This window comes from Archocentrus centrarchus, chromosome 3 (genome assembly GCF_007364275.1).
Source record: "Archocentrus centrarchus isolate MPI-CPG fArcCen1 chromosome 3, fArcCen1, whole genome shotgun sequence".
In the NCBI taxonomy this organism is placed as follows: domain Eukaryota; kingdom Metazoa; phylum Chordata; class Actinopteri; order Cichliformes; family Cichlidae; genus Archocentrus; species Archocentrus centrarchus.
Window position 1 is genome coordinate 34,731,939 of NC_044348.1, and position 10,099 is coordinate 34,742,037.

The window sequence follows — 10,099 nt, forward strand, 5'->3', positions numbered from 1 at the left end:
TTTAGAAATATTGCGCAAATGCAAAAAAGCGGTCCTACAAATTTGTTTAATATGTGCATTGAAGGACATATCCTGGTCAAAAATGACTCCAAGATTTCTCACAGTGTTACTGGAGGCCAAAGTAATGCCATCCAGAGTAAGTATCTGGTTTGACACCATGTTTCTAAGATTTGTGGGGCAGAGAACAAGAACTTCAGTTTGATCTGAATTTAGAAGCAGGAAATTAGAGGTCATCCAGGCCTTAATGTCTTTAAGACATTCCTGCAGTTTAACTAATTGATGTGTGTCATCTGGCTTCATTGATAGGTAAAGCTGAGTATCATCTGCATAACAATGAAAATTGATGCAATACTTTCTAATAATACTGCCTAAGGGAAGCATGTATAATGTAAATAAAATTGGTCCTAGCACAGAACCCTGTGGAACTCCATAATTAACCTTAGTGTGTGAAGAAGACTCCCCATTTACATGAACAAACTGGAGTCTATTAGATAAATATGATTCAAACCACTGCAGTGCAGTACCTTTAATACCTATAGCAAGCTCTAATCTCTGTAATAAAATGTTATGGTCAACAGTATCAAAAGATCATTTGTAACCTTCACTAATGCTGTTTCTGTACTGTGATGAATTCTGAAACCTGACTGAAACTCTTCAAATAAACCGTTCCTCTGCAGATGATCAGTTAGCTGTTTTACAACTACTCTTTCAAGAATCTTTGAGAGAAAAGGAAGGTTGGAGATTGGCCTATAATTAGCTAAGACAGCTGGGTCAATCAAAGGCTTTTTAAGCAGAGGTTTAATTACAGCCACCTTGAAGGTCTGTGGTACACAGCCAACTAATAAAGACAGATTGATCATTTTTAAGATTGAAGCATCAATAATTGGAAAGACTTCTTTGAACAGTCTAGTAGGAATGGGATCTAACAAACATGTTGCTGGTTTGGAGGAAGTAAAAGAGTCTAAACAAATACCAGCAGTGCTGAAAGCAGCCGAACATGAAGAATAATCTTTGAGATTGTTATGAATAATTTTTTCTCTAATGTCTAAAATTTTATTTGTAAAGAAATCCATGAAGTCACTACTAGTGACTTCATATATATATATATATATATATATATATATATATATATATATATATATATATATATATATATATATATATATATATATATATATATATAGTACTAAATCACAATGATTGTCATCTCATGGCACTTTTTACTGTAAGGTATACATGTCAGAAGTTTAGCCTGAATGCTCTCTGATATCACCATCCTCTGTGAGCAGCACTCGGCAGCAGTGGAGAGAAAAAGCCTTTGAACAGTAGGACGTCTCCGGGAGAAGCAGACTCTGGGAGGGCAGCCATCTGCCGTGACTGGTTGGAGGAAAGAAGACAGAAAAGCAGAGACAAGAAACAATATAACAGTAAATGCTCTGCAGGTTGCTGGAGCTGCAGATCATGCTGCTCTCCATATACCTGCAGAGTGTAGAGGAGGAGGAGCACTTTTTTAGGGAGTTCAGGTACAAACATCCTGTTAAGGTAACCGTGGCTGCTGTCACCTGTAGAGCTGGATGATTGTGCGAATACTTTGGGGACCGACACAGAACTCAGTCCATCACTGGGGAAATTTGCATGCTGATTTTGCTTGATGATGAAGTTTCCTCAAGGCAAAAATATGCACAACGTAATTTAAAATTCATTTAGAGCCAAAGCCGGCACAATGTTCCTCACGAGTGCTATTAAACCTGCTCCTCACTGGGACTCAACCAGCTCTTCACACAGCTAATAAACCACTTCTCCTCAGCAGGTTCAGGTCTGGTCTGAAGCAGAAGCTCCCCTCAGTCCGTACTGAAAAACCATGTTTGACTTCACTTTGTGTTCTACAGACAAATTGGAGGGAAGATTTGATATGAAATAAAGATTTGGCTCATTTTTTGTTTATCTTTGCAGCCAAACTCACCAGTGAAGCACGATTTATTTAAACCGCTGGTGATGATTTAGATGTTTGCTGTGTAGCTTTTTAGATTTGCTTTCTTTGTCCTTTTTTAATGTATTATTCTTTGTTTTGAAAGGAACCGGCTCAGTCCTCCTCTGCCCGAGATAAATGGGTCATCCCAACATTGCATAAAATAAATTATCCATGCGAGGGAATATCTCCACTGGCTTTGTTCTATATGAAATCACATTTTGAACTTAAGTTATATCTTTCTTTACTGACCCTGTGTTTAAATTTAGGTCCATAAATATTTGGGCAGTTTTTGTAATCTTGCCTTTGTGCGTCACAGGTTTCAAATCAAACAGTCGAGATGAGTGAAGCGCCGGCTTTAACAGAAGTGCTGCATTAACGATTGAGGAATTACAGACATGCACAGCCCCCATTTTCAGAGACTCTGAAGTAATTGGAGGGTTCACTGACAGCAGTGAGGTCTGTTCCCTCGTTATTCGGTGACAAGTTAAGCAGATAAAAGATCTGCAGCTGACTCCAAATGTCGACCTTTGGTGTTCAGTGGAACCTTCAGCGTGAGGTCCAGAGAGGTGTTGATGCAGGTGAAGCTCTGTCCAGCGAAGTCTTAGGTTTGATTTTATTTATGAGGTTCATCGCTGTTTACTTTCGTTTTACATTATCGACAGTAGGTGTGTGTGTGTGTGTGTGTGTGTGTGTGTGTGTGTGTGTGTGTGCGCGTGCGTGCGTGCAGCACATTGCATTTGCACCTGGAGTGAATTTGCTCACTTGCTTCCTATCAGAAGCATATTCGACAGACGGTGATCAGGTGCACATTGTTACCGTTTCCTGTTTTACTTGCAGTGCATCCTTAAAAAAACAGTTCATCTGTTTGTGGAATAAACTCTGGTTGCATTCATATTTTAACATCACGTGTCTCTGAACATCCACCCAGAGCTGCTTTGGATGGTCTGAAATTGGACACTCGATCAAAGTGAACACTTTAGCCGAGCTCAGCCATCAAAGGTGCTGATGTGTTGGAAAACTCGCCACCGTGCACACAGAATTAAAGGTACTGAATGAAGCAAGAAAACGTATGTTTCTAATTCTTACATCCCCACTGCCAACATCCACCGTGTGAGGGTCCGGTCATAGCCACGTCTTTATGAGGTCTGACACCACTGGCAGAGTTGGAGGATTAAAGAAAGGACACATTTGGATCAATAACAAGAGCAGTGGAGAGTGCAAAAGATACAAAGACTCACTAAGCTCAGTTACCTTGAAAAAACGAACAGCAGAGGAAACCAAGCTGATACATTGGACAGATACTGGCCTTGGATTAAGTGTTTTATTAACTTTCCATGCAGGGTTTTACTGCCCTGTGAGCTAAATGAAATGCATTCAGTAAGTAATAAGAATAACTTCGGGGGCCAATTTACTTACACTTTTTTATGCATGAATATAGCCGGTGTGGGAAGAGCTGTGTTACTACAACTAAAGGGGCAGTTTGGCTTCCCAAACAGCGCCTGGAAATTCAGCGCCTGGAAGCAATCCATTATTAATGTTCAGCCCTATCATTTTCCGGTACGTGTAGTCATTTAACTCCAGGAACCAGTGAGGAAAAAAACCCACCTGATTGCACCTGTTCAGAGGAGTTATCTGCTGCATTTGGTACTGACCTTAAAATCCTGTTTAAAATACAGCACAATAAAAAGCAGCGACTAGAAGAGCAGTGATAGATGAGGCACGTAGAGACAGATGGCTCCAGTAAGCAGAATTATAGTTTGATGAGGTAAAATCCATACCATGTTATTGACCTGTGTTGACATTCTCATAGACACTGATCTCATCGCAGGGCAGCTCGGATATCGATCGTCTGACTGGAAATCCCATTACGCGCTCACTCATTCAGTACCGTTTGAACTGCTAAAGCTACGATGGAGTTCCCTGCTCATCGCAGACAGCAGCGGCACGCCACCTCACTGCATGCGATCTTATCAAGTCAAATTTAAGGGTCTCTTCTAGAAATGTGCTTGTTAGGAATACTTGTAACGCTCATCGGGAGGCGAGCAGGAGGATGGAAGTGGAGGAGTTTAGGCAAGATTTTAGGGAGTGTGTGCAAATAGCCCAGGGCATCTCTTCAAGATCCAGAAGTAGCTGAAGGGTTTGACCTAACATAGTGGTTGTTGTTCAAGTCCAGTGTAATCAATAGACACAAACTTTAAAGGAGGGGTGGGGTGGCTGCGTGAAGGAAGAGAACTGGTAGAGGAATCTGGGGGGGGGGGGGGGTGAAGGCAGGAGGAAGAGTTAATCAGAGAGAGCGAGAAAGGAGTGATGGTCAAAGACAGCGAGGACCTCGGAGGCAGTGTAAACAAATAAACACATAATCTTTCTTTTCAGGCTCACACTTTACTTTCTCCAACACACACACACACAAACACGCACACCGCTGTCAGAAAGACCCATCAAATTCTCCATTTCTTTGTTTGCCCTCTGGAGAGGACTTTGAACAGAGCAGATTCATCTCGTACACCCTGACCTCCAGCTTCCTTCTCACCTCCCCGTGGAGCTCACTCCAGCCACCTCTTCATGCACTTACACACACACTTGCTTCTCAGCAGAGGGGAGCAGGAGAGACATAAACACATAAAGGCATGAACTCCTCCACCATAAACCAAGTAGTAACGCACCTCTTATATTTCCAGATTATTTGCTTCAGTCTATAGAGGCTGTATTTTCCCCTCATATAGGCCCACGCCATAATGCGAAGGATATTGATCCATGCAGTCGAGCACAATAATCTCACAGCAGCTCGGGATCAGATTTCTTTGTGTGCTTCATCACATCTTTTCTTTTGTGCTGTGAGGAAAACAAACGCTTAATCATGGATGCAGCTGACAAATCTGCAGCAAATGTGTGATACTATCATATCAATAGGGACCAAAATGTTTCCAGCACCTTGTTGAATCTGAGCCACGAAGGCAAAAGCAGGTCCGACTCTCACGCTGACTGTCAATGGGTAAAAAAATGAGTCCATGAACACAGCCTGTGTTGTTACATAGTAACAATGTAACGACACAGCTGGTGCAAAGGGCTAAGTTCAGGAGTAGTGTAAATACATCACCATATGCCTCATTCATTTATAAAACACTTGCATTAATCCTGAATGAGCTGCCTGCTTTGGTTACAGTCTGCTTCTACAAACTGATGTTGGTAACATGGTTTCAGATATGATGCTCTGGCTGTGCAGGTGCTGTATTTACCTTTATTAACTGCAGTGCTGACTCTGCCTTTGTGTAAGGAAGTGAAACCTGCCTGACATGAAGTGCACTGCAGCATCCCAGCTGTCTGGAACTTTAACTGGAAATGCTTGTTTTGCTTCAAAGCGCCTCTTCGATGATAAGAAGCCATCTTTTTGTTTTTATGCTGCTTTTCTGATGACCATCTCCACAAAAGTACTTTTTTTTTTGCTCATTCTGAGCATCCCTTTTTTCCCCCCACCTCTTTCCAGTGACTTTCTGCCACCAGTGCTCCACAGCCCACCCCTGTGTGCCCACCCCTCTGCCCCCACCTCTGTGTGGGCAAACGTTTCAGGTCCACGTCTCTCACCACAAGCTCCACTCTCAGATTTGGCTGCCTGTAAATTTGCCCTTTCCCCAAAATTAGTTTTCAGCTGTTCGGGCCAAAATACAAGTGTTCCAAACAGGACCTCCAGGCTGCTGTCATTATTATTCCCACCATTAAAAATGAAGAGCCTCGCTCATTCAAACACTGCTCCACCATGCTGCTGTGCCACAGGTGCTCAGAAACTCCACCATGATGCTGTAAATCTTTAAGAACTCCATCTATTATTTTGCTCTGACTTCTGCCATTGTGCATTTTCCTCTTTATGGCCTTAAAATCCTCCAGCCTTGTAATCTCATTGGCTTTGAGCACCTCGGGGCTGCTGGACCTGCTGCTTCTCCACATTATTCCCATTCATTTATTGTGCCCGTCTCCGGGAAGCTCCCGGCACCTCACAGTAAATAAGGACCTCTGCGGCCGGGGCAGTGGGACCAAACCAGCGACCTGTTTTTGCCAGTTCACCATCTCTCAAATATGGAAGGACCTGCTGCAGCAGCCGGCCCCACGACAGCTCTCCTGAACCCCCCCCCCTCTTGTTCCCTCACCTTTAAAAGCCATAATGCCCATTTTAAAACGAAACAGCAAATCTCTTGAAACAATTTCGTCTTCTATATCTGCCAGACGCTGGAGTTGTGGTGAGGGGGACAAGTTGACAGTAAATGAATATTGATTTTTCCTCTTGCACAGTGCAGCTGGTTTCTGGCTGAGTGAATTTACTCTTACAGAGTTGTCAGAGGGTGGGCTGTTTAATGGGGTGTTATCAATTCACACAGCGTTTGAGTGCTTTCTGTTGGTGTGCTTACATGATGCAGTGGCTGCTGGGTTTTAGTTATGATGTAAGAGACAGACATTCAGAGGTTCACGGAGAAGGAGAGACGGCAGTCGCACACGTTTTTCACGCTGGTGTCCTACCTCAGATTAATCGGATTTGGACAGCTCGGGTATTTATAATGTTGCCAGTTGTGGAGTGTGATTGCTGCTGTTCTCAAATGTGATTAAACACAGCTCTCTGTGCTGCCTTTGAAAGAAGCAGATTTGAAGATAGCACACGTCTCAGTGAGTAATTCGCTCAGTTAATGACATTTGGTTGTAAATTATTAATTATTATTTCAGCATCGCACTCAAGATTCTACAAGTTACCTCTTTTGCACTTCTGTGGGGAAAAAAGTTCTTTTGATTCAGCTGTTTGATTTGAGAGGGGCGGGAAGTGCAGCTGAATTAAAGGGAAAAAATGTCACAGTTTGTGTGAAGCAGGTTAATATCAGGGAGAGCCTCATGGTTGTATCATCACAGGAGAGAGGTGATGAGACAGCATACGAGGGGTTTGTTAGACATCTGAAAAGGTCACAGCAACACTGCAGTGAGAGAGGCACTGTTTGAGCTGTGTGTGTGTGTGTGTGTGTGTGTGTGTGTGTGTGTGTGTGTGTGTGTGTGTGTGTGTGTGTGTGTGTGTGTGTGTGTGTGTGTTCTGCCTGCCTGTCTGCTTTTTAGGATAATGTCGAATCACCTCAACAGGAAGTAGCCCTGCAGAGTATTAAAGGGGACCGGCTCTGCACTTTTATTCTTACTCTTTACATGATTCCCAGTTCATAATGATCTTTATTTGTCTTGCAGGACCTTTGTGAATCCACTCAGTTGATTCTCTGTGTGAAACGAGCCGTTAAGGAAACCGGCTAATTGGCTGCCCCTCAAAAACAAAAGGTTCAAACAGCAGCTGGTGGGGCTGTTGTTCTCACAGCCACAGGTGTGTGTGGAGATGATCATATTCAGAGTATTTAGGGCAGTTTGATGCCTGAGCTTCTGGCGTGCCCCCACAAGGTCACGACCCACACGCCACGTTTTTTTTTTTTTATTATTATTCATTATTAACAGTGAAAAAGGACCTATGTTAAATTTTACTTAAATAGATCTGGGAAACAGCCCCACAGTTTGACAGCCACTGGCTTACAGGCAGCAAGCGCAACCAACTGCCTGCAGCTGCAGTTCCTCTAACTGCCACTAGAGGCTGGCCGGAGTCAGTGAACACCCATACACTCTGGTGTTAAAATCTCCAGCTTAAAAGCATGTTTACAGCTGTACAGGCTGCTCATTTAAATATGAGCACTTCTGGTTCCAAAAACCTAACATGGCAGAGACCAAAATACTAAAACCAATGAGTGACATCATGGTAGTTATGTCTGTCTTTTATATACAGTCTATGGATTGCTTGTATGTATGCTGACCTCATGAGTATCCACCACTGTACCAGACAGAATATATAGAAAAGCATAATAGGTCCCCTTCAAGGTTAAATGTGTCAATTAGTAATGGGAGTGTAATTATTCCAATAAGGCGTCAGGCAGCTAACCCCCCCCTCCCCCCCTCCGCCCTTATCAGTGTCCCTGTAATGCCGTTTACAGTTGAACATTGTCAGCACTAACTGAGCCGGCTGTAATCTGAAGCATGTTCTGTGCCTGCAAAGCCCGTCAGTCACGTGGTTCTAATTACCACTAACTACAGCGATACTGGCAGATGTAAAAGAATGAGGTTGTGAATAATTTTAAATTAGCATTTTAATTAGGTTCACATGTTTATTAGTCTTTAATTGAAAATCTGATTGTGGCCAGACGTGTCAGGCGCTGATATGATGTTTAATTTCATACTTAATAGCTATTTAACATGATAGAGGGGACGCTTGGAGTCAGAGCTGTAACCGATGTGCTTGTAATGATCCGGTTCATCAGAGGCGCGGATGAATATGTTCGCTGGGATTCAGGCACTTGTTCTAGAGCAGAGTTTGTAAAATACTGTAAAGAAAAATGTGGCCATGCGGAAATTAAAAAAAAAAAAAAGATTTACTGGGGAAGAAATTCAGCAGTTGTTTAAGGTCAGGTCCCACTTTTTATAGTTTCTATGTAGTTCAGTGAAAACCTGTAAGTAAAGATGGCGTCCTCCAAACTTCACTTTCATCAAAGAACCATCGATCTTCAGGTATCAGCCTCGCTCACCTCCGACTTTCTTGTTGGGGTAATCTCATTCCTGAAGCTCCTTCTGTGAGTAGGTTTGGTTGGATGGAGTCTTCTTACACTGCTCCTACAGCAGCTCTGCAAGGCCTCCTCATTATCCATCCAACAAAGCTGGTCTATAATGAAGTGATGGGTGAACAGATGGAAGGAGGTTTGGAGTTTTGGCTCATCGTCCCGTTGGAGGAGGAAGAAGGCTCCAGTCGAGTGCTGCTGACAGGGGTATGGGACGGCACTGTAGTCCTGCTCATTTAAGGTCCCATTCATCCTCCCCCCCCCCCTCCCCCCCAAGTTTGACAGATGGTGTCAAACGCTCCTGCAGCATCTTTTATTTGTTCTGCGTCTCATAAATGCTCTTTTTGCCCCAAACACCTCAAACTTAGATTTGCCCGTCCGTCACACTTCATCTCTCTGTCCCACGTCTGTTTGCTTTTGCCCGTTTTAATCTTTTCCTTTTATTGCTCTTAGATCCGCCTTTTTCTCTGTAAGCCTGCCTGCGAGGCGCCTCGTCACTGTTGACATTGAGAGTGGTGTTTCGGTGCTGTGTGTAATGAAGTTGCCACTTTAGGATCTGTGAGGTGTCCATTTCTCAGACTGCAGACTCGGGTGTATACGGCTCTCAGTTGTCCATGTGGCCTCCTGTTACTCTGTTTAGAGTTTGTGCTTTGTGAGAGGAGTGGTACACTCCATTATATGAAATCTTTACAGCCTGAAATAGCTTTAATTTTTCAGAACAGGAACACTGTGCTGAGCTTTTTTTAAAATTTGAACTATAATCAAACTGACAAAGGCCGACGTTAAACACTCAGACAGCCACATTTGAGTGAACTGCTTTCACCGGCAGTTTCCAGCAAAATGTTTCTAAAGATCAGTTCAGCTTTTATCACGATAAACATCCAACCTGCTCTCAGGCAGGTAACCATAGTGATCTCACCAGGTGAAACGAGAGCCGCCTCAAAGTACCTCACTAACCCATTAATCTCACTTTGTACTGCCCCCTGAGGTCTCACAGGGGTGCGCACACTCACTCGTGGCACTTTTGCCAATCCTGAGAGATTTTGACTCTGTTTTGATGTGACCGCTGCCCTCCAGCAGAGCGCTGGACTAAAAAGTTACCTGTCAAAAGCATTTTTGTCAGTCCTTAAAACATCGACAGTAAAACAACCCGTTAGCTCGAACTCCGAAGCATCGACGTCGGCCGATTCCTGAAACATCTCACGTTTCAGCTCAAATGATGCTGAAGGCCGACTCCATCAAGAGCGCCTCTCTCTGGGGGCGAATCCTGATTGAAGGATTTTAATCATTCAATTTGTAATGCTAATGCCTTCGACGCTGTCCTGTCTCTTCTGCAGTGCTGCTGCTGGGCATTTTCCTCTACACTCGCTGGAGGTCCTACAAAGGGCTGAAGGAGGGCGTTTACCACGTCTCGGCGCATCACGACGGCTGGGAGGACATCCGGGAGAACGTCCTCAACTACGACGAGGAGGGCGGCGGGGAGGAGGACCAGGTACAGCCCTCACACACACAC

General features: G+C 43.7%; 1 protein-coding gene across 1 annotated transcript in view; it reads left to right on the top strand.

The window, feature by feature from the left end:
- LOC115778226 (neural-cadherin-like) overlaps positions 1–10,099 on the top strand; it is a 319,537-nt gene that overhangs the window by 305,994 nt on the left and 3,444 nt on the right. Inside the window, 1 exon segment of the mRNA XM_030726290.1 lies at positions 9,924–10,078. Within this exon segment, the coding sequence (XP_030582150.1) occupies positions 9,924–10,078 (155 nt within the window).